Source organism: Cyclopterus lumpus, chromosome 3 (assembly GCF_009769545.1).
Source record: "Cyclopterus lumpus isolate fCycLum1 chromosome 3, fCycLum1.pri, whole genome shotgun sequence".
In the NCBI taxonomy this organism is placed as follows: domain Eukaryota; kingdom Metazoa; phylum Chordata; class Actinopteri; order Perciformes; family Cyclopteridae; genus Cyclopterus; species Cyclopterus lumpus.
In genome coordinates this window covers 534,422-559,834 of record NC_046968.1, presented here as the reverse complement: position 1 = coordinate 559,834, position 25,413 = coordinate 534,422, and the positions used below count along the sequence as shown (strand labels likewise).

At 44.5% G+C, this 25,413-nt stretch overlaps 1 protein-coding gene across 6 annotated transcripts in view; it reads right to left on the bottom strand.

Annotated features, from left to right (window-relative positions):
- Positions 1-5,903: 5,903 nt before the first annotated feature.
- Positions 5,904-25,413, bottom strand: part of lrrk1 (leucine-rich repeat kinase 1) — a 100,380-nt gene continuing 80,870 nt past the window's right edge. For 3 of the 6 annotated variants that reach the window (XM_034557651.1, XM_034557679.1, XM_034557688.1), the window contains 9 exons: positions 21,538-21,732; positions 20,401-20,552; positions 14,745-14,862; positions 13,283-13,399; positions 11,679-11,876; positions 11,315-11,529; positions 10,161-10,610; positions 9,107-9,208; positions 5,904-7,393 (listed from right to left, as the gene is read on the bottom strand). In XM_034557651.1, coding sequence (XP_034413542.1) covers positions 7,216-7,393; positions 9,107-9,208; positions 10,161-10,610; positions 11,315-11,529; positions 11,679-11,876; positions 13,283-13,399; positions 14,745-14,862; positions 20,401-20,552; positions 21,538-21,732 — 1,725 coding nt within the window. In that variant the 3' untranslated portion in view covers positions 5,904-7,215. Of the gene's footprint in view, positions 7,956-9,106; positions 9,209-10,160; positions 10,611-11,314; positions 11,530-11,678; positions 11,877-13,282; positions 13,400-14,744; positions 14,863-20,400; positions 20,553-21,537; positions 21,733-25,413 lie in introns of all 6 variants that reach the window. The other 3 variants (XR_004611525.1, XM_034557668.1, XM_034557659.1) reach the window with 3 other exon arrangements.

Here is a 25,413-nt window from a genome sequence, read left to right as displayed (position 1 = left end):
GGTCTCCCGCCTGGCCCGCCGCCCGGTCTACGTAGCACCCGACCCCGATAATTCTCCCTGCGGGTGGTGGGTCCACAGGGTGACTGCTGCTCCATGTTGTTCTTTCGGGCTGAGCCCGACCGGGCCCCATGGGCGAAAGCCCGGCCACCAGACGCTCGCCGACGAGCTCCCCTCCTGGGTCTGGCTCCGGGAGGGTGCCCCGGTTTCCCTTGTCCGGGCAAGGTGGCTACAATCCGTGGGCTGCTTATCATCAGGGTTTGTTGAACCGCTCTTAGTCTGGGCTCTCCCCCGAGACCTGTTTGCCTTGGGAGACCCTACCAGGGGCTGACGCCCCGGACAACATAGCTCCCAGGATCACTGAGCCACTCAAACTCCTCCACCACGTTAAGGTGGCGATTCATAGGAGGAGCAATGTTATTGGCAATACTAATTGCAATGCAACTAATTATAATAATGATGATAGCAGTAGGTGTCGGCAGGACCAGGTGTCGGGCAGGATCAGGGTCCTGATAAAACCACAATCCATAGAAACCTGTGAGGCGAAAAAGCACAAAGACTCCGGGGAAGAAGTAGAGTTAGTAATGTCAAATGATAGGAAATGAATTCATACCAAAGGAAATAGAGAAGAGGAGAAGGAGCTCAGTGTATCCTAACTGAAGGCTCTGACTCCCATTTTACTTTTTAAGACTCTCGGAAGTAGCCCCACATTTAGTGAGCGCAGCTCTCTAGTGGGGTAATATGGTACTATGAGCTCTCTAGTCGGTTAATACCTCTCTAGTGGGTTAATATTGTATTATAACCTCTCTACATGGTACTATAAGCTCTCTAGTGGTGTAATATGGTACTATATGGTCTCTAGTGGGGTAATGAGGTAATATGGTAATATGAGCTCTATAGTTGGGTAATGTTGTACTATAAGCTCTCTAATGGGGTAATATGGTATTATAAAATCTCTAGTGATGTAATAGGGTACTATAAGCTCTCTAGTGAGGTAATATGGTACTATACGGTCTCCAGTGGATTAATATGATACTATAAGCCCACTAGTTAGGTAGTATGGTGCCATGACCTCTCTAGTGGGGTAATATGGTACTATAACCTCTCTAGTGGGGTAACATGGTACTATGAGCTCTCTATTCGGGCAATGTGGTACTATAAGCTCTCTAATGGGGTAATATGGTACTATAAGATCTCCAAGGGGGTAATCTGGTACTATAAACTCTCTAGTGGCGTAATATGGTACTATAAGCTCCTTAAGGAATGGTCGTGCCTCACAAATTAAGGCTTTGTAGATGAGGAAAAGGATTTAAAATTTGGTTCTGGATTTTACAGGGATTTGTTTTACGTGGGAGTTAAAGGACAAGTCCTGATCAAAGAATTGTATACAGCCCAAAATCACCACCACGGATTTACTGATGTTCTCACCAGGGTTCTCTTGATCAGCTGCTTTACAAACCTGAGGTGTTTGAAAGATGTAGATTTACCTGCTAGTGGATGATGTCAGAGCTGTCCTTTTGTATTAACTACAAATTATAATCTCACACTTTGCTTATTTATTTAGATTATGCAAATACTTTCTTCTGATTTGTGAACTGATGTCAAAATAATATTCTGAACAGTTATTTTTGGATCATTAATCCGATAATGATCAGCTCTAACTGAAGTTCAGCAAACATGTGTAGAACAGGACACCAGTCTTTGACCTCATGCTAGGCGTTCTAATGTTTTGTTAGTCTTATTGAAAGTGAGAATAAATCTGCCAAATGAGGGCAACAGAATCAACAGCTGCAGAGTTGCGGTTTGGCCTGTTTAATGTGTGAATCAAGAAGCAGATCACATTTTATGGTGGCACAGTTTAAAAGAAGAAAACCTACCTTAACTCAAACCTAGGAGGGTAGGGCGCACCCTCTTCTTTTCCGATTTACAGCAGCTATATGCAATATTTTTAATGCCATTTTAATTCATTAGAGAAAGTATATTTTTAGGTTACATAACATAGAAAGTTAAATTACAAATCTGGAAACCTATCTTTGTTCTTCTGTGCTGGAAGTGAGATCACTGAATGGTTGTTTAGCTGACAAATCTGCTACATTTAACTCCATATCATAAAACTCTGGGCTGCTCTGATTGTAAATTAAGGATCCCCAACAATGATCAGTCTTCCATACTCTGAACTGAATATTAGACCAACAGAAGCCCTCTGTTACTCAATTAGACTAGACTTATTTAGTGAATAGCGCAGTAGTAGTAACAGTAGTAGTAGCGGTGGTAGCAGTAGTAGTAGTATGAGCAGTAATACTAGTATTAGCAGCAGTAGTAGTAGCAGTAGCAGTAGTAGTAGCAGCAGTAGTATTAGCAGTAGTAGTAGTATTAGCAGTAGCAGTAATAGTAGTATTAGCAGCAGTAGTAGTAGCAGTAGCAGCAGTAGTAGCAGCAGTAGTACTAGCAGTAGTATTAGCAGCAGTAGTATTAGCAGTAGTAGCAGTATTAGTAGTAGTAGCAGCAGTAGTACTAGCAGTAGTATTAGTAGCAGTAGTATTAGTAGCTGTAGTATTAGCAGTAATAGTATTAGCAGTAGTGGTAGTAGCAGTAGCAGTAGTAGTAGCAGCAGTAGTATTAGCAGCAGTAGTATTAGCAGTAGTAGCAGTAGTAGTAGTAGTACTAGCAGTAGTACTAGTAGCAGTAGCAGTAGTAGTAGCAGCAGTAGTATTAGCAGTAGTAGTATCAGTAGTAGTAGCAGCAGTATTACTAGCAGTAGTATTAGCAGTAGTAGCAGTAGTAGTAGTGGTAGTAGCAGTAGTACTAGTAGCAGTAGCAGCAGTAGTATTAGCAGTAGTAGTATCAGTAGTAGTAGCAGCAGTAGTACTAGCAGTAGTATTAGCAGCAGTAGTATTAGCAGTAGTAGCAGTATTAGTAGTAGTATCAGCAGTAGTATTAGCAGCAGCAGCATAGCCCCATGCCAATGTTGGCTACATTAATTTGCTGGTCAAAGAAAAAACATTGATATTGTATTTTGTTTGATTGGTTACACTTATAATAATAAAAAACAAAATGACAAACTGCATTAACATGACTTCTGACAGTCATGGCCATAACACCTATGATGAGAAACTTTACGTTTAAAGACTTAAAGACAGCAGCAATGCATCAAGGAAGCCCTTCAAAGAGATTAGCCATCACGGCTTCTCTCTACTGCCCTCTTCTGTCTAGTGTTCGGGGAAAAAAACCACAACTATGAACCATTGATCCATGTAAGAATCCAGTCGATAGCTAAGAATGAATGCTAGCCTTAGCAGAGTGTCCGTGAGGCCAGACTGCTGTGGGTATTCTATCCTGACTGGAGGTTAAATGAGAGCACCTGAGGACTGTGCATGATTTATTCATATCAGTCCAACAGAGGGCCAAGTCTTTTTAAATAACAAGAGCATCATTCATGATATTTGTAGTGCCACCATGTTGGCTGCTGAGTAAACTCCTGGCGCACCACTCTGTCATCTTGTTTACAGGAGGCCAAGGTGGGGCAGGAGGGCTAGGGCCAGGGGAGGTCAGGAGGGGTCAGGTATTTCCAAGAGTGGTCTTTTCAGGATAAGTTAGGATCTATAATATTACAGCTGATTTTCAGCTCAGAGATCCATTTCTGATCAGTAATGTTTCCGTACATACAAGGAACCAGTGTAATATGCACAGTTTACATGCTACTGATTAGCACAGGGATAACTAAAGCCATGCAAATGCACACACAATTTTAGCTTAGCCTCTCGGGGTTAGGGCGTCTTTGAATGTAGTGCTGCCTCTCTGAAGGGGCAGTGTCAACAAATGAAACTATGACAACACGCTATGAAGAAGAAGTCATAAGAAAGAGATCTGTCTTTATCAACCCGGGCCTGGACACATAATAATCTGGAGGTGTGGAGTTTAAAAGTCGTGGGTGAAAGGATGGCAACATCAGTGCTTTGATAAATGTCTGTTTACACTGACATTTATCAGAATATTCTTAAGGACCTCATGTGGTTGCAGTGATTCACACTTTTTGACCGCTGACTCCTTCCTTTCTTAACCGGGCCGGCAAGTGATCAAGAACAAATTGTAACTATTGTTTAGCTGTACTGAACCTCTGTGGACTTCAACAAAGCAGGCTTGTGAGCTTACAGCAAACAGAACAAAACACACAGTAGGACTGACAGTTTCTGTTCAAGTGAAGCTATAAACAGTCAACTGGAAGCATTACACACAGGCGACAAGCTCCAGTTCTGAAAAGGGAAGTCTATGCTTCATGTGTTAAAGCTGCATTCTCTCTACTGACCACCAGGGGGCGACTCCACTGGTTGTATAGAAGTCTATGCTTCATGTGTTAAAGCTGCATTCTCTCTCCTGACCACCAGGGGGCGACTCCTCTGGTTGTATAGAAGTCTATGCTTCATGTGTTAAAGCTGCATTCTCTCTCCTGACCACCAGGGGGCGACTCCTCTGGTTGTATAGAAGTCTATGCTTCATGTGTTAAAGCTGCATTCTCTCTCCTGACCACCAGGGGGCGACTCCTCTGGTTGTATAGAAGTCTATGCTTCATGTGTTAAAGCTGCATTCTCTCTCCTGACCACCAGGGGGCGACTCCTCTGGTTGTATAGAAGTCTATATAAATGACTCTACTTCTCTTGATTTATTCCCTCAGTAAACATTGTAAACATTAGTTTTTGGTCTCAATCTCTAGTTTCAAGTCTCTTCAGTACAGAATGATGTTCATTTAGTAAACTATGGTCATTTAGAGTCAAACAGACCATAATGCAGGGGATGCTTTAGGTGACTGACCTGCACTCTACTGAATGCACTTTTCTGTTGAGTGAGAAGTCTTTAGTAACGTTTTTATGGTTCATTGTTGTGGTTTAGTTGGCAGGACTTGTTATTATGGGAATTGTAGAATCCTGTGCTTTTAAATTGTGTCAGTATATCCCACTCTGGTCGGTGCTGCTTCATTTCTTTAGTTGTCTCTTTAGGTCCCCCGACTTCAGTGAACTACTGAGCAGGTCTGCTGTACCGTTAACATGCTGCGTTACATACCACATCACAGACTTAGCTTTGCTAAAGCTCCGAGCGGGAAGCAGCCTCTCATGGTTCTCATACCAAGCAGGAGCCTTGTTATCAGCCTCCTTCCCTCATCTGTCATCATCACTTCATCACAGGAGGCGTCTCTCCCTCTACCCAAGTGTGCAATGCATGACAGATTCATGAGTCCAGGACTTCAGCTTATGTGTCTCAAAGAGCAGGCAGTCATGAAACAGAGTTATCATAAGAACTTTATGTAGTATCATACTATACAGTGATTATGTACACACCACCTATTACAATATACCATCATTATACATTCTGATAAATACACAACCTCTGCCTTACTATTAGGCTGGTATATACAGATCTTCACTGGCCACTGTCGAAATGAAAATGTGCCCATTTAAGACAACACATGTATTTGGTTGGAAAGATAACATGATTCAAACCACATGGTCTCCTCCAGTGGTTCTCAGCCTTACATTGGGGTCGACAGCTTTGCATTGTAACCAGAGCCCTGGTGGTGCTTTAGATCCTCCTTGTGTCTGTAATCTAAGCTCCTCTGGAGACACTCCAGTGTGGACAGACCAGGGAGCAGCTGAGGGCTGATGTCTGGCTATAGAACTAGCATATAACCCTCTCAGCCTCTGCTCCACTCATGACGTGGGGTCCTTCCCTACTACTCATTATTCATATTCATGTAATGTGTTTATGTAACTCTGTAACTCTGTTCATCTGGTCACATGACATCTATTCTTCTGTCCATCCGGGGAGAGGGATCCTCCTCTGTTGCTCTCCTGAAGATTTCTTCACTTTTTTCTGTTTTTTGGGGAGTTTTTCCTGATCTGATGTGAGGTCAAAGGTCAGAAATGTTGTATGTGTACAGATTGTAAAGCCCTTTGTGGATAATTTGTCATTTGTGATTCTGAGCTATACAAAAAAACCTGAATTGAATTATTTCACAAGTGTTTCTGAAAAGCTGAAAACTGTTGGTGGTGTTTTCCGTCAATATAATAACATGGACTGGTATCAAACTACTAATGAACAGGGATGATGTCCTTTTAATCAAGAGAAAACTATTATGGCAATGCACACTGATTGTATTGGTTGATGGTTACTGGTGTAGTCAACAGAACAACCAGAGATCAGTTTGAATGTACTGAACAGTGTTTACAGCTTATAGCAAGTTGTTTTAATAAAGAAGAGAGAACTGCATTAATGATCCAATATTGTCTTCTACATCATATCTAATGAGCGCATGCTTCTGTCTTCCGCATCAAATCCACGACATCATTTCCTATGAATCCCTCTTGCATCCTGAGCCCTGTGAGTAAAAGGCTGACCAAACAAAGATGTAACAAAGATAACTAAAACCCAAAGAACAGACCATGTTCTGTCCTTCTGAGGTACAGATGCAAGGAACACAAAGGGAACTCTGTGGTGTCCGAAGCCAGAGTAAAGCTTTGTGTAAAAGTATGCTGGAAACCGCTGGTCTGTTGCATAATGATAAACAGAACACAGATGTTCTCTGGTAACAATGGGAGCTTTGGGTGTCATGCAGGTTCATGTGGCACAGATAAAGAGAGGAACACTGTGCTCTGAGTCAGTGTCACCGCCATCCACCCATCTACAACATCATCCTAACTCCATCACCAATCCATTTAAAGAGACTCAGGACTTGAATGTCCAGGTCCATAAAGGTGCTGCTTGGAGTAGTTAAATGAGAGGACACTGGGACAGACAGTGTCAGGCAGAATATACAATGGATTGCAGCAGCTGGAGTCAGACAAACATTCCTCCTCATCTGGAGCTGAATTCCAGTCATACCAAACCGTTTGAATAGGAAAATGCAGCAGCCATTAAAAGCTGTGCAGAAGTGGAGTTTTGTTCTGGCGACCTTGATCTGTGACTCAGCCTCAGAGCTGTTCATGTCCGCTGTGGGATTACAGATCTTTCAGGTCTTGGCTTATTATTGCTACTGAGGTATGCAGTGAGGGGACATAACCGCTGTGCACAGCTGGAGGCTCAGGCCTCCTCCCCCTCCTACGGTGCTCTGATGTCAGCGTTCGCCGGCCCCTGCTCTGAACACTGGCAGTCTGTCGGTGTGTATTCCCCTCGGCTCGCCCTCCGTACAGAGCTGCGATTCTGCACCTCGCCGACGCAGCACAACAGCTACCTTCTTTTCCTCATGCTGCTCTCCAAGCGGCCAAGCTCCTCGTAAGACTGGTAGAAGACTTCCAGCTCGCGGCAGCCCCAGCCCCTCCAGACACACAGGCACCACTCCATGTTTTCCTTGTGAAAGCCACATACAACTGTGTCCTTTGCCACTAGTGCGGCCTCCTCCAGGATCCTGAGAGGAGGAGAGAGAAGAGGGAAAAGGAGTGAGGGACAAAGACAGAGATCGATCTGCGAAGGAAAGGGAGGGAGATAAAGTTGGCAGCTGTAATTAGCTATTCCTAGAAGCTAGCTGGCAATTCTAGGAAGCGGTTCCCTGGAAAGCCACTGAGGATACTGAAAGTACTGTTAGCACTGAAGTTAATATTTGTCTTAGTGCTGGTAAAGAACTAAATAAATCTTGCACTGAAATATCTACTCCACTTTCTCCTGGAAAGAAAAACTGTAAAATGGATCCAAGAAGAATGTTCAAACTCAGTCTAATTTATGACGGCTGTGACACAAAGCATTCTGGGAGGCAAAATAGCTTCTGGGTGTGTCATGTATCATACAGAACAACCTTGAATTATCTTCTTGCATTGTTGTTTCATCTTCCCGAGGTGTATCATTATCCTCTGATGTTCGCTCATGTTCTGCAGGTTAAAAGAACAGCTGAGGCCGTGCTCTGTGAAGTCACTGACATACACAACCACAGCTAACCCAGGGTTGGTAGAGAGAGGGCAGGCAGCATTATGATCCTGATGGAACAACACAGCAGACACTGTATGACAGGAATAATAATAACTTCATTTATAGCACCTTTAAAAACAAAGTGCTCTAGGAATGAAGCCCTGCAGGCCTGACCGTCTCTCCCTTGACCTGAGCCATGACCCCCCAATGCGTTGCCTATGTTACAGGTGCACCATGTAATAACCGCTTATTAAGGCCCCTGTTTTGGGTGGCCTGTTTATTGCCTGTTGCTAAAAGGCCAGGCCCCTCTGTGGAAGCTCACACAGAAGTCCTTTCTGCAGAGGACCAGCTGCTGCCTTCTTTACAGAAATAATTACAGACTCAGCTGAGCACCATAAGTACATGATGAGGGATCTTTCCTCGAAGCTGTATTGAAGCTGCATCAGTATATTCATATATAGCTCTTTGGCCAGCGATGAATGGTTTAAAAAAAATATCTCCTTGCAGGTGGAAGAAAAAACAATTTAGAACTGACAAAGTCAGTCTTTCATGGTAGAAAGAAACAAGATGAAGCCTATTTAAGAGTAAATCAAAGTTGGTATATCATAAGTAGATGTATTATTTGATTTGAAATCTGTTACGTTATGGCAGATCATTTATATCCTAAACTTAACAAATAGAAGTTAAAACCAATAATCACCTGTTTAATGTGTGTTTGTTGCATTGTACACTAATCTTAAAAAGATAAACTAGCCATTTCAAGGGAAATACATGTTATAAGTCAAACTTAGTTTTATGCATGTGTAATTGACACATATACACATTTTGCATTGAGTTACCATGTTGCTGGAGGCTGTTTTTAGATTATATTTGAGGGCAGTATTAACTCAAAGTAACCACTTCTGCTGGAGTGCTGCAGCCAGTTTCTGTTTGATTCATCTCGAACACGGTGACACTGTGGATACTAACAGTCCGGCTTTATTATCAACACACTGCCTGTGCCATCAGGATATAGTTAGTTGTCTTTAAGGTCCAATTAGTGCCAACTGATACAAGTCTTGGAAATTAATGTTGCAAAATGAACATTGAATACTACATCCCTCACATTCTGGTTTCATTTGGCTAGAATATGCTGCAAAATAAACAAACAGACGTTTGCACAAAATCCCACATCCTGTTTGGTGGAGACTTGATAACTCTAAACAGGAAGTGAGCTCACCCCAAAGAGGAACATCCAGGTGGAGTGAGGACAGCAGTGACACGCCCCCTGAGCTGATCATCGTGTGACTGCATTTCAATGACCATGAGGTCACCCCCACGCCTGCCAAACAACCACACACACATTCATATGACATGTTTACAGTACCAAGTGGTCAGTGATGTCTGACCTGACACCTGATTCAAACAACGTTAAATAAGACAGAGTGCAATTAAGTCCCGCCCACACTAGAGGGAAAAACAAGTCCTCACTCTCCATCGCCTTTGTATTTGATGAAGATGCCTCCTGGTCACAGAAATGGCTAAAAGCGGCTGTGTGGTGGGATGCACTACCAACGAGGTCAAGAACCCAGAAATACTTTTTTAATAGGCTGAAGAACCAAAAGACTAAAGCTACAGCCAATAAAACGTGAGGCAGCAGCAGGAAGAACGAGAGCAATATGGACGTGACAGTTTCAGGAGAAGTGTATTTCTGGAGGTTTGACACGAGTGAGTGGAAGGAGGTTCAATCTGAAAGCTATGCAGTAGTGTGTGTGCTGTAGCAACTACAGGAACTTGCTAACAGCCAACATGGCCCTTCCCATCATCATCCGAGTTATCAACGTCGACATGGGGGCTGAGAATACTCGGACATGATGAAAGCTCGTGTGTTAGCTGCTACAGGCTAGTAGTTCCTGGTCCAGCCGTTGGGTGCTTATCGTTCTCCCTCTGGCAGGTCTGGTTTTCTTTACGTTAAAGCGACTGGAGGTTTTGTTCATAACTATTAAAATACAACGTTCACAAATACAGAATAAAACAAGAACACACTTTTAAATCCAACATCGTCACCAACCAACCCGCCCTTGCCACAGCGTAGGAAAGCACTTTGCTATTGCCAGATAGATTCACCACATTTTGTAATGTGCGGATGTCTTGTTTTCAGGACCACAGCAAAAAAGAGAAGAGGCTTGTGCTGCGATTGTAACGTTACACTGGTCAAAGGGAACATTTTTGCCTGCATCAGATTTGTATTCACTTCATATTAGCCTGTGACTGTGTGTTGCGGTATTTTGTACCTGGGGATCCACAGAGATCCGTTCACTGGCAGCACAGTGAAGGCTTGCAGCTGAGGCCGTGTGGGGTTCACGGTCTCTGCAGTGTCCAGATCAGACTCAGGGTTGGTGGGTGCCTGCTGGTCCCGGTCCCGGCCCGTCTCCTCCGGGTCTCCAGGCGGTGGCACACTGCTGTGGCTGACTGATGAGGCGAGGCCTGCGGTGCTGGAACAGTCTGACCCCAGCAGCTCCAGGGAGCAGTTAGATGAGATGGAGCAGTAGTCCGTCTGTGAGTCCTGGTGCTGGATGATCTGAGTGCCCGCCTCCTCGTTGTAGATCAATGTCACTTCTCCATTAGTCCATTCCAGCTTCTGTTCTTGGTCTGTGGTCTTGTGGTCAGTGGTTGTCGCCATGGTAACCCCAGCAGGACGCTGCACAGCAAACACATCCCGAAGAGGATTGCTGTCCCCGCAGCTGAAACCATGAAATGATTTTAAAACAGCCACTCAAGTCAAAACAGTTTGTTTCAGCTCGGGCATGAGCAGCACTTCAAAGCAGAGGGTAGGATTACATGTGTCACGTCTTTCAAGTCATTGTGTGACTCTCTGAATTCTGAAGTAAGAGGTGCCATCTTGTTTCAAATATGCATGCATGGAGTAGGTCAGAGACTGTTCTGCTTCGCATCACATCACATGTCTTAATGAGGATTGTTTCCAAACTGAGCTCACTTCCTGAACACTAAGGGAAACTGGAAGACACTTCTCCATGGACAGCTAAGGAGTTGAAGGTGGAGGACAACATCTAAAGTCATAGGAATTAATAAGCCCAACAACAGGTTTATAATATGATAATATTGGTAGTATATATACATATATATAAAATAAATGACCTGGCTGGGGTCATTTGATACGTCCTACGTTAATAGAATGTTGCATCTTATACATCCGTATGTTGATCTTGTGGGACTTGAACCCAAAATGTCATAATTACAGGCTGAGCTCGCTGCTAACCTGCAACATGCTGCCAAGAGTGCTCTTTTGCTTTCTTTATGGGACTGATTTTGGATATTTCACTCTCCATATTTGAAGCTAATTTCTCTCCCTGCTCTAGTATGTCAAGCCCTACGCCTGATGAAGACACGTCTCTGTGGCAGTCCTGCCCATTGAAGCTCCACTCACCAGTACTTTGCACAGAGCTGGTAAGAGGCAGCATGGTAGAGCAGCAGCGTGTTGATGTGGTCGTCCAGAGTCCAGACTGCCTCCTCTCCCCACAGACTGAAGCTGGTTGTCATGGATACGATAGACGACGGCGGGTTGTAGGGCTCCAGCCTTCGAACTGCCTGAAGACTCAGACAGTCAATGACCAGCACGCCCGGACCGTTGGAGAACCATAACTGATAAACACCACAGAGAGGGACAGAGACCAGGACAGGGACAAGGACAGTGAGGATGGAGTCTTACCTTGATGTCCATTATGTAAAGTAATGACTAATCTTCATAGTGACTCGTCAAACATGACATTTATGACTGATTATATGCTCACCTGGGAGCCACTGCTGACCAGTGCCATGCTCCTGACTGGGTAGGGTCTCTGCCTGGGATCTGAGTCCTTCAGAGCAAACACTGACTTGTTGAGGGTGTGTGAACACAGGTAGGTCTCATCCTCCAGAGGAAGGTCGTCCACTAAGCTGTACACTGCCACCAGGCCGTCAGACATCCCCGCAAACACTCTGGCCAGGCTCTTAACAGGTGAGGAACATTGACATTGTATTAATCATCTTACACTCTCAGATTGTTACAATTAAAAGCGTTTATGTCTCATTGTCTACTTGTCTCAAAGTCCCCATCTGTTTCCTGTACTGCTGTGACATTGAGATGTCCCCCTAGTACATTAAGATGTCCTAACACCTGGATTCTACCTGCTACACTTCAAAAGGTACCAAGGTGCAGAGCAGTTGTGAGAAGATTGTTAACAGGACAGCAGGTCAGAGGTCAGAGCAGTAAAGACCATAAAACAACATTTCCCCCAAAGCATTGTTTGGTGACTGACAGTCATGCTGCTGGCCCTGGGTTGTTTTAGGGCCATTAGAAGTGGCAGGTAAGCTGTCATTACTGGCGGTACTAAAGCTGTGGACATCCTACCTGTCAATGTCTCCATGTTTATACTTAAAAGAAGACTGACGTCAGGGAATTGAGGTTCCATGAACATCAACATGTTGACACTTCCACACCATCTAGAGTCCTTTTCGGACTCTGTAAGTGAAGGCTTTTTGTTCCTTTACTCATGAGCTGCTCACACTTGGTGATATTTGTCAGGCAGCGCGTCAATGCTGGAGAACAGCGTTGAGTTGGAAAGAAGAGTATTTCTTTCATTGATGTTAATAATAATAATAATAATAATGATGCATTTAATTTATATAGCGCTTTTCATAATACTCAAAGACACTTCACATAATTAAAACATCCTAAAAGCTGCGTGCTGCGTGGTGCGTGGTGCGTGGTGCGTGCTGCGTGCGTGCGCGCGTGGTGCGTGCGTGGTGCGTGCGTGGTGCGTGCGTGCGTGCGTGGTGCGTGCGTGGTGCGTGCGTGGTGCGTGCGTGGTGCGTGCGTGCGTGCGTGGTGCGTGCGTGCGTGGTGCGTGGTGCGTGGTGCGTGCGTGCTGTGTGGTGCGTGCGTGATGCGTGCTGCGTGCTGCGTGCGTGGTGCGTGCGTGCTGCGTGGTGCGTGCGTGGTGCGTGCTGTGTGGTGCGTGCGTGATGCGTGATGCGTGCGTGGTGCGTGCGTGCTGCGTGGTGCGTGCGTGGTGCGTGCTGCGTGCGTGCGTGCGTGCGTGCGTGCGTGCGTGGTGCGTGGTGCGTGCGTGGTGCGTGCGTGGTGCGTGCGTGTGGCGTGCGTGGTGCGTGCGTGGTGCGTGCGTGGTGCGTGCGTGCATGCGTGGTGCGTGTTGCGTGGTGCGTGCGTGGTGCGTGCGTGCAGCGTGCGTGGTGCGTGCGTGCGTGCTGTGTGCGTGGTGAGTGTGTGGTGTGTGCGTGGTGCGTGCATGCTGCATGTGTGCTGTGCGCGTGCATGCGTGCTGCTGCGTGCGTGCTGCGTGCGTTCATGCTGCGTGCTGTGTGTGTGCGTGCGTGCGTGCAGACGGGAGCTGACCTGTTCTCTTGCTGGGACAGGGAACAGGCAGGTGATGATGGCTGGACAAGAGAACTGTTTCTGGGGTTGACTGAGAGGACACATGTCCTTCAGACTGTAGATGAATACCTCCTGCTCCTATCAAACAAACACACGCCACAAGGTTTTACACTAAATGAGTATGGGATGAATTTAATTAGGAGCTAAAGAGAAAAAAGCTGCTCTCAATGATTGGTGGTTTTAGCAAACAGATTCAAACACACATCACGAACTCTGAGAGAAATTTGAATTCTTATTTTAAAAAGGTTACCTCGAAGCAATATTGCAAAAATCAGACTTTTTCTTACTCAGAAAGATGCTGAAACGCTCATTCATATTATTAGCCCTTTAGACTAATGTGATCACCTTTTTGCAACAACAAGTCTATAAGAAAATACAGCTAGTTTAACTAAATAAACTACAATAAGGAAAATGGATTACATTACTCAGTCTTGCAAAATTGTATGTTCTGCTGTCTATTTTTGTGTTCTTTTAATCTTGCAATGTGAGCTGCATGTTTAAATGGTGCTATATAAATGAATAGTTAAAATAGTATCCCATAATGAACACAAATGTTACTTTCTCGATTCTTGTTGTTCTGAGTTTGGACTCATGGTTTAATGCACTTATAGTAAGTCGCTTTGGATAAAAGCGTCAGCTAAATGACATGTAATGTAATGTCCGTGTGTTGAGAATGGAGCTAGAGTCAGAATGTGGTTAGCTTAGCTTAGCACAAAGAGTGTCAGCAGAGGGAAACAGCTAGCCTGGCTCTGTGCAAAGTCAATGCATACTCCTTAAGAAACACTTCTAAAACTCACTGATTAACCACTATACTATATATATATATATATATATATATATATATATATATATATATATATAATTTATAAAACAGAGAGTAGGATCCACACTAAATGTTTGCGTATGTTCAAAGGAGGAAAAGCATGTACGCCAACACATATTTAGATTAATAAAATCTTGCGTAAACCTGCAAGTGAGCTATTTCCTTTTATAAATCCCAAATCAACCTGTAAAAGTGGGCAGCTGGTTCAGCCTCACATCCCTCTACACACCCACATTTAGCCATAAATGGTCAACATAAAGAACCTTATGAATGTTGATGCATCGAACGGTGAATCACAGAGACTACCGAGAGGAAGAACACTCGTTCACTCCGAGTTTTTTCCAGGGATGTCGTATGTGTACAGATTGTAAAGCCCTCTGAGGCAAATGTGTGATTTATGATATTGGGCTATACAAAATAAACTGAATTGAACTTGTATGAAAGTTAGTTAATCCTGATGGGCAGGTGGCACCTTAACCCCTGTCATCAGTGTATGAATGGGTGTGAATGGGTGAATGATGAAGTAGTGGTAAAGCACTTTAAGTGGTCAGAAGACTAGAAATGAGATATACAAGTGATGCGATTTCAAGTGGTGTGTACCTCAGTGGCCATCCACAGAACGTTACCCATTTTCATCTGACAGCTGATCCTGCTGCCGGCACACGACATCCTCTTCACCTCCACCTGGCCCTTCTCCACATTCACCACACTGTAGCTCCTACAAAACCCACACAGAAATACACATTCAAAAGAGCAAGTGACACAACATAATGATGGAATAACTGGGTTTATCAACGACATTGAAATAGTGTTCTTCTTCCACCAGTGGTGTCTAAAGTAGAACTAGGAATATCACGTTTGATGAATTGACAGGCAAATATGAAATATGCAATGTCAATTTGCAATCCTTGAGATTTGCTTAACGTGGGAGTTAAAGGACAAGTCTCGGTCAAAGATAACTAGAGATTATTTACAGTGGTGTTGGATACCAGGGCAATGCCATCTACAGAAACCACATCACCAGATAATTGATCTCTGAGGTGTTCAGGGCCCAGTAAAATAACTTCAGTTTTGTCTGAGTTTAACATCAGGAAGTTGCAGGTCATCCATGTTTTTATGTCTTTAAGACATTCTTGAATTTTAGCGAGCTGGTTGGTCTCCTCTGGTTTGATCCATAGATATAATTGAGTATCGTCTGCATAGCAATGAAAGTTTATGGAGTGTTTCCTGATAATATTGCCCAAAGGAAGCATATATAAGGTAAATAAAATTGGTCCAAGCACAGAGCCTTGTGGAACTCCGTGATTAATGTTGGTGGTCATTGAGGCTTTATCGTTTACAAATACAAACTGAGATCGATCTGATAAATAGGATTTAAACCAACTTAGTGCGGTACCTGAAATGCCAATCGACTGATCCAGTCTCTGTAATAGGATGTCATGATCAATGGTGTCGAACGCAGCACTAAGGTCTAATAAGACAAGTACAGAGATGAGTCCTTTATCAGTACTAAGGTCTAATAATACCAGTACGGAGATGAGTCCTTTATCAGCACTAAGGTCTAACAAGACCAGTACAGAGATGAGTCCTTTATCAGCACTAAGGTCTAATAATACCAGTACAGAGATGAGTCCTTTATCAGCATTAAGGTCTAACAAAACAAGTACAGAGATGAGTCCTTTATCAGCACTAAGGTCTAACAAGACCAGTACAGAGATGAGTCCTTTATCAGCACTAAGGTCTAACAAGACCAGTACAGAGATGAGTCCTTTATCAGTACTAAGGTCTAATAATACCAGTACAGAGATGAGTCCTTTATCAGCACTAAGGTCTAATAATACCAGTACAGAGATGAGTCCTTTATCTGATGCAATTAGGAGGTCATTAGTAATTTTCACCAGTGTTGTCTCTGTGCTGTGGTGTTTTCTAAATCCTGACTGAAACTCCTCAAATAAACTAATTACAGCTACTTTGAAGGAATGTGGTACATGGCCTGTTAACAAAGACACATTAACAATATCCAACAGAGAGGTGCCAATTAAAGGCAACACGTCTTTAAGCAGCCTTGTTGGGATGGGGTCCAAGAGACAGGTAGACGGTTTAGAAGTAGAAACCGTTGAGGACAATTGGTCTAGGTTAATGGGAGAAAAGCTATCCAAATATACACCAGGGCATACAGCCGTTTCCAAGGCCACTCCTCTTGATGACAGATCGGCAGTAGTTGAGGGCAAGAGATCATCAATCTTGCCTCTAATAGTTCAAATCTTTTCATTGAAGAAGTTCATGAAGTCATTACTACTGAGGTCTATAGGAATACACCGTCTAACCTCACACCAGGACATGGTCTAACCTCACACCGGGACATGGTCTAACCTCACACCCAGGACATGGTCTAACCTCACACCAGGACATGGTCTAACCTCACACCCAGGACATGGTCTAACCTCACACCCAGGACATGGTCTAACCTCACACCCAGTACATGGTTTAACCTCACATCCAGTACATGGTCTAACCTCACACCCAGGACATGGTCTAACCTCACATCCAGTACATGGTCTAACCTCACACCCAGGACATGGTCTAGCCTTAAACCCAGGACATGGTCTAACCTCACACCGGGACATGGTCTAACCTCACACCACACCCAGGACATGGTCTAACCACACACCAGGACATGGTCTAACCTTACATCCAGGACATGGTCTAACCTCACACCCAGGACATGGTCTAACCTCACACTCAGGACATGGTCTAACCTCACACCCAGGACATGGTCTAACCTCACACCCAGGACATGGTCTAACCTCACACTCAGGACATGGTCTAACCTCACACCCAGGACATGGTCTAACCTCACACCCAGGACATGGTCTAACCTCACACCCAAGACATGGTCTAACCTCACACTCAGGACATGGTCTAACCTCACACCCAGGACATGGTCTAACCTCACACCCAGGACATGGTCTAACCTCACACCCAGGACATGGTCTAACCGTACACCCAGGACATGGTCTAACCTCACATCCAGGACATGGTCTAACCTCACACCCAGGACATGGTCTAGCCTTACACCCAGGACATGTTCTAACCTCACACCAGGACATGGTCTAACCTCACACCCAGGACATGGTCTAACCTTACATCCAGGACATGGTCTAACCTCACACCACACCCAGGACATGGTCTAACCTCACATCCAGGACATGGTCTAACCTCACACCCAGGACATGGTCTAACCTCACACCCAGGACATGGTCTAACCGTACACCCAGGACATGGTCTAACCTCACACCCAGGACATGGTCTAACCTCACACCCAGGACATGGTCTAACCTGACACCCAGGACATGGTCTAACCGTACACCCAGGACATGGTCTAACCTCACACCCAGGACATGGTCTAACCTCACACCCCAGCACGTTCACTTCGCTCGGCTTCTGCCAATCAGCTTGTAGCTCCTTCACTTCGAGCTAAACACTCAACAAAATCACGACTGTTTGCTGTGCTGGCTCCTCATTGGTGGAACGAGCTCCCCATTGACATCAGGACAGCAGAAAGTCTCTACATATTCCACCGGAAACTAAAAACACATCTTTTCCGACTATACCTTGAATAAAAACAGATTAGCACTTCAGTGGCACTTGCTTATGGTATTACTTATGGTATTTTCGTAGTTTGGCTTTCTTGAAGAAACGTTACTTTCTTGATTCTTGTTGTTCTGAGTTTGTACTCATGGTTGAATGCACTTATTGTAAGTCGCTTTGGATGTAATGGAATGTAATATATATATATATATATATATATATATATATATATATATATATATATATATATATATATATATATATAGGCTTGTGAATGTCTCTTTTCTTAATTTCATCTGAAGCGGTTCTTTATCTGTTTACCACCTTTAGACGTTTAGACTGTGTCTTGTGCTGCATTTGATGATAACTAATTGTCATCTAATCTAATGTCATGTTATCAAAAAATATGCAAAGTGAGGTCGATCCTCTGATTGCAGAAGGACCCTCTTCTTCCACTGAACCACAGTCGGGCGACTGTAAAGAAAAGTGAGTGTACAGAAAAGCACACAGTCAGGCTATGTGTGCAATGGACTTACACATCATTGTATCTCTTCTTCTCCCTCTTCTTCACTTTACTGATGGATTGCTAACTGTCAATAGGGGGGTCTCAAGATGTGCTACATCAGCTTTTTGTGGTTTGAAGGACAACACTAAAAGAGGAGGAGTTCATTACTATGGACATTGTGTAAATGACTGGGGGGGCTTGGCCACTGCCTCCCACAGCCAGTTCCCAGGGCCTGAGATCTAGTGGAGGGCAGCTAACGGGGTCTTATCACAGTGAAGGGGTTAACGGCAGGAAGGGTTCTACAAGAGTCAGCAGCAGTCATTAACACCACCTGTATGAAGGGATGAAAGCTGCTTTTATTGGACAGAGATTAACCTGGAATCCTGCTGCCACACACAGAATACAATAGAGCAGTAGCATGTGGGTTTGTTTACTATGGTAAGGGGGTGGGAGGGGGAAGCTCTGATTATCTTTGTTTTATGTGGGAGTTAAACAACATATATCCTGTTTAAAGATAACTCAAACTGCCTTTTATCACCTACGTAACTTGCAAAAATGTTGTTACTTCCAGACTAGATTACTGCAACTCCTTATTATCAGGCTGCTCTAATAAGTCTCTTAAATCCCTCCAGTTGATCCAGAATGCTGCAGCTCGTGTACTCACAAAAACTAAGAAAAGAGATCACATGACTCCTGTATTAGCTGCTCTGCACTGGCTCCCTGTAAAATCAAGAATCACATTTAAAATTCTTCTCCTCACCATCATATCTTAAGGAGCTTGTAGTACCATATTACCCCACCAGAGAGTTTATAGTACCACATTACCTGACCAGAGAGCTCATAGTACCAGAGCCAGAGCCTTCAGTTATCAAGCTCCTCTTTTATGGAACCAGCTTCCACTTTCAGTCCTGGAGGCAGACACAGTCACCTCATTTAAGAATAGACTTAAGACTTTCCTCTTTAATAGCGCTTATAGTTAGGGCTGAATCAGGTTTCTCGTCCAACCAGGCTCGGTTTATAGTTAGGCCTGGTTCAGGTTTATAGTTAGGACTGGTTCAGGTTTATAGTTAGGACTGGATCAGGTTTATGGTTAGGACTGGTTCAGGTTTATAGTTAGGACTGGTTCAGGTTTATGGTTAGGACTGGTTCAGGTTTATAGTTAGGACTGGTTTAGATTTATAGTTAGGACTGGTTCAGGTTTATAGTTAGGACTGGTTTAGGTTTATAGTTAGGGCTGGTTCAGGTTTATAGTTAGGGCTGGTTCAGGTTTATAGTTAGGGCTGGTTCAGGTTTATAGTTAGGACTGGTTCAGGTTTATAGTTAGGACTGGATCAGGTTTATGGTTAGGACTGGTTCAGGTTTATAGTTAGGACTGGTTCAGGTTTATGGTTAGGACTGGTTCAGGTTTATAGTTAGGACTGGTTTAGGTTTATAGTTAGGGCTGGTTCAGGTTTATAGTTAGGGCTGGTTCAGGTTTATAGTTAGGGCTGGTTCAGGTTTATAGTTAGGGCTGGTTCAGGTTTATGGTTAGGACTGGTTCAGGTTTATAGTTAGGACTGGTTCAGGTTTATGGTTAGGACTGGTTCAGGTTTATAGTTAGGACTGGTTTAGGTTTATAGTTAGGGCTGGTTTAGGTTTATAGTTAGGGCTGGTTCAGGTTTATAGTTAGGGCTGGTTCAGGTTTATGGTTAGGAGTGGATCAGGTTTATGGTTAGGACTGGTTCAGGTTTATGGTTAGGACTGGTTCAGGTCTATAGTTAGGGCTGGTTCAGGTTTATAGTTAGGGCTGGTTCAGGTTTATGGTTAGGGCTGGTTCAGGTTTATAGTTAGGGCTGGTTCAGGTTTATGGTTAGGACTGGATCAGGTTTATAGTTAGGGCTGGTTCAGGTTTATAGTTAGGGCTGGTTCAGGTTTATAGTTAGGGCTGGTTCAGGTTCATAGTTAGGACTGGTTCAGGTTTATAGTTAGGGCTGGTTCAGGTTTATAGTTAGGACTGGTTCAGGTTTATAGTTAGGGCTGGTTCAGGTTCATAGTTAGGACTGGTTCAGGTTTATAGTTAGAGCTGGATAGGTTTGTGAGGGAAAAGAAATCCAAGAAATGTCTGAGAAGAGGGAGTTGTTGTCATGCATGGCCTTAGCAGACTAAAGAGTTGAAACAAACCTGTTGTCCTTGTCTCCGTTCCAGAACACAGCGCTGTGTCCCTGCAGCGGGGACAGGAAGAGCTGCGAGTGGCTGTCACAGGGCAATACATACCGGAGGCAGGGGAAGCTGGGCTGCTGCATCTGCCTCACACACTGCATGGCCACCGGCCTCTGCGCGTGCGCACGCACACACACACACACACACACACACACACACACACACACACACACACACACACACACACACACACACACACACACACACACACACACACACACACACACACACACACACACACACACACACACACACACACACAAGGTAACTGATATGTTGTTTGACGTTGGTTGTTTGAGTTGAAAACTGAAACATTATTGCGCCATGCTAACTTATGGGGTAAATTGATACGATTACATTTATTTGATTAAAAAGATGCTTAATTTAAAATGCAGCCCCTTATTGTAGCAGCAACACCATTTAGCTATGTAAGTATATTTAACTAGAGTGAGTAATGTCTCCCTGAACAGAGACTGAATCCCCCTCTGTGTGTGTTGTGTTGTGCATGTGATTCCCAGCGTGTGCGCCCTTGTAGCTAGCGAATCACACGGCGGTTACAGCCAATACCGCCGTTCCTTCTAGAGGCGGAGGTGGCTCGGAAGCTAGGCACCCACCCTCGGGTTAGCACGGTGAACTCCGTCAGCACTAATGTCGTTGTTTACACTGTTCGTGCTGTTAGCATTGTTAGCTTCTAGATGACGGATTGATACGCTCTGAATTTTGTGTTTAGCTCTGCGAATGTATTTCTGTGATTCATTGTTTGTTATCTGCACATAGTTTGGCCCTGTCGAGCATTGCAGACACACATGCTATCTCTCTGCTGTTGCTGTTGTCACTTTTCTACCTGCCAGTGAGGAGCTAAACTGGCGTATTGCATGGCAGGTTACCTGTCCCATTTGTCAAGGGCCCTCACAGGCTTCCCAACCACCAAAATGACCAGTTCTAAAACTAAGTTTATGTGATGGTGGCTGACAAGTGTGTCAGTGTGTTTGTGAGTGTTTTGTCTTTGCATGGGTCTCCTGAACCACTAAGTACCACACTGTGAGCAGTACACTGCGTTGGCCAATTGAAATAGTGTGAAGAAGCAGGTAGGCTCACCTTCTCAGGCTTTGTGTCCCAGCATTCAGTCAGCAGGCTTTGGAGGCAGTAGAACTGAACCTCCTCTGAACTGCCCAGCACTGGCCGGATGCCTTTGGAGAGCTTCTTGGCAATCTGAAGCTGGTGGTGACCAAGCACTGGCCTCCGCCCAGACAGCAGCTCATACAGCACCATACCGTAGGAGAACATGTCCACCTTTAGAATAAACAAGGAACATCAGGTCCAGTTTCATAGTTACATCTGTGGTTATCAAGACCTCCTGCGATGTTATGCAATATCAAACCAGATATTCCACAGCACTTTTGGAGCTCATTCGTCTTTTTCTCACCAAATTAGCGGATATGTATTTGTTTTTTGGAATCACTCGAAAACCTGCTAAAATTGGTGTTAGACTCATTTGAAGATGTGAACTTGCACTGGCCTCTGTTTTTAATTCCTGTTTAACTTTCCGGACGCATCAGCAACAGAAGCAGAGTTAGTAACTTCTTATTTTATATCAGTTACTTAATCATTCACTGTCAAACTCTCAATCCAGAGTCATTTATGACATATTCACATAGCATCACACCAGAAAAGGAGCAATAATGAGCGTGTCCACCCCAGTGTCATGTTTCCATCACTGCTGATCAGAGCTGGACTCATTTGTCCCGGCAATGAACCCTGATTGTAACCTTTCACTGAAGACAAAAGCCAGATGTGAGTGGGTGGGGAAGGGACTGTATATACTCAGGTTTTCTCTCTTGTTTACAATTTGTTAAGTGTTATTGACATTTTATTTTTGTTTGTAAAGTAAAGGCGACCACCACTTTTCACTTTTATCTAATCCTTGAAACCCATATCTGAGGACCAACATACCCAAATAGATTCCTGTCTGAGTGGTCACAGATAATAGTTGGGGACTCAGCCCCTGTGGGACCTCCCAGAATAATAACTGCAGAGCCAAACAGCTGTGCAATGCCAAAAGCACTGAACTACTTCTGTGGTGACATCACTTGGTAGTGACTCCATATATACTTGAGGTCTGTGACACGCTATGGTGTCACAGGGGCTATGGCAAACACAACATGGCATATTCATATAAGGAAGTCCTCCTGACCTCCATTTGACTAGTCTAGCACCTTCTCAGACTTTATTATGCCCACCATTTTTATCCTTAGAAAGATGAAGAGACTTGATCCTGTCGTGCTTGTTCAAAAGTGCTTCAACCCAAATACTGAAGTCAAAATTAAACATACAAATCATCACTAGATGAGGAATATGCAATTTATTACATTACCTTTTTACTAACCAGTTTGGAACGGTTCTGGTCTAATTATCCTTGGGTCCTATTTGTTCTGGTTCTGCTAGGTTTTCATTGGGTAAGTTTCGGGTCGGCTCAAAACATTTGGACTTAATTTGTTCAAGTCACAGTGCAATGACATCCAATCATGAGTACAAGCATGTGATGCAGTATAGTACAGTTATTTCACCAGAGAAGAGCTCCTTATCATCAGGGGATCAACTCTCATCGTCAGTAGATTTATTGGACATTCTGGTCAAAGGTGGCCTCACCTCAGTTCAAAAAGTGAAAAGCCAAAGAAGATTACGCAATTGTGCTGTAAAGAATACCGACCGTTACACCTTTGCTTTTTCACACTGAACCAAACAACAGATTTCAGATAGCATGCCGGCATCATGGGAGCAATAGACGTTAACATAACAGCATCGGCGTCTCGTGGGACTTATAATATAATTATGAATCCCACTGTATTTCTGGGCAAGACCCGTCCTGCATAGCTGGTTGACTCAGAAGATTAGGCATTGATCTCAGGGTCAGGATTCGTTGGTCAGGACACAGGACTTGAACAAATCTGGTTACCGCTATGTCAGCAAAGATGGACTTCTGACCAATTCTAGCATTGAATGGTAAGCAGGGGGGTCTCATTCAGAATAACACAGCAGCAGCTTGTATCCTAATCAATGATGGTGGGTGAATCTAGTCGGAGCTCACAGACCTCTTTATCTCACAAGTCGCTGCCATTATTAGTTATTATTATGGTAGCTGTAGGTTAGCTGCTTTATTTTTTTATCTCCCGGTGGTTGGCGTGCAGAAATAACATCAAGACCTCACAACTGTTCTGCCATACCGGCTGTTCCTTTTCACACAGACGTCAACTTGGCTCTGTGACCACATCCGCTACCAGATCGTCACGACTCTGTCCTCTCTTTCATTGAGGCGGAACGCGCTACAGTCTGTGTGAAAGGTGCTAGGAATTCTGCAGCACTGTTTCTTGATCTGAAAACTTAAACTCACAGGAAGAGTAGAAAGGTTTACATTTGGTGGTGTGTTATGTTCATTAATGTATTCATTCAACGAACAGTGTGCAATCTGTGGAGGCTCATGCTACAGTGCCTCAGGCGAGTAGAATCCAAGGTCGGGCTGTTCAAAGAACAGAACAGTCAGCCAGACCAGTACCTCCCTCCACCCTGAACACTGTGCTGATCTAGTCTCTGGTGTTCACAGACCTTTTCAACACATCACTGGAGACATGCCATGTTTCAGCCTGCTTCAAGGCCTCCACCATCATCCCCGTACCAAAACAACAAGGAACAGAGGACTTGACCACCACCGTCGCCTGACTTCTGTGGTTATAGGCGTCTTGTCCTGTTCCACCTCACTGACCGACCACTAGCCCCCCTGCAGTTTGTCTACTGTGTTGATTTCCACTCCGCCTTCAATACCATCACCCTTATGCACATATTCTTAGCATTTGTTTTGGTCCATTTCTGCACAAAACTGTCCAGCTCTTCCATCAAAAAATAGATATTGATATATATTTGCGTACCGTGCTGCGAACAGATTGGGTCCGGTCTACACCCAGGACATGGTCTAACCTCACACCCAGGACATGGTCTAACCTCACACCCAGGACATGGTCTAACCTCACACCCAGGACATGGTCTAACCTCACACCCAGGACATGGTCTAACCTCACACCCAGGACATGGTCTAACCTCACATCCAGGACATGGTCTAACCTCACATCCAGGACATGGTCTAACCTCACACCCAGGACATGGTCTAACCTCACACCCAGTACATGGTCTAACCTCACACCCAGGACATGGTCTAACCTCACACCCATGACATGGTCTAACCTCACACCCAGGACATGGTCTAACCTCACATCCAGGACATGGTCTAACCTCACACCCAGGACATGGTCTAACCTCACACCCAGGACATGGTCTAACCTCACACCCAGTACATGGTCTAACTTCACACCAGGACATGGTCTAACCTCACACCCATGACATGGTCTAACCTCACACCCAGGACATGGTCTAACCTCACATCCAGGACATGGTCTAACCTCACACCCAGGACATGGTCTAACCTCACACCCAGGACATGGTCTAACCTCACACCCAGTACATGGTCTAACTTCACACCAGGACATGGTCTAACCTCACACCCAGGACATGGTCTAACCTCACACCCAGGACATGGTCTAACCTCACACCCAGGACATGGTATAACCTCACATCCAGGACATGGTCTAACCTCACACCCAGGACATGGTCTAACCTCACACCCAGGACATGGTCTAACCTCACACCCAGTACATGGTCTAACCTCACACCCAGGACATGGTCTAACCTCACACCCATGACATGGTCTAACCTCACACCCAGGACATGGTCTAACCTCACATCCAGGACATGGTCTAACCTCACACCCAGGACATGGTCTAACCTCACACCCAGGACATGGTCTAACCTCACACCCAGTACATGGTCTAACTTCACACCAGGACATGGTCTAACCTCACACCCAGGACATGGTCTAACCTCACACCCAGGACATGGTCTAACCTCAAGCTCAGGACATGGTCT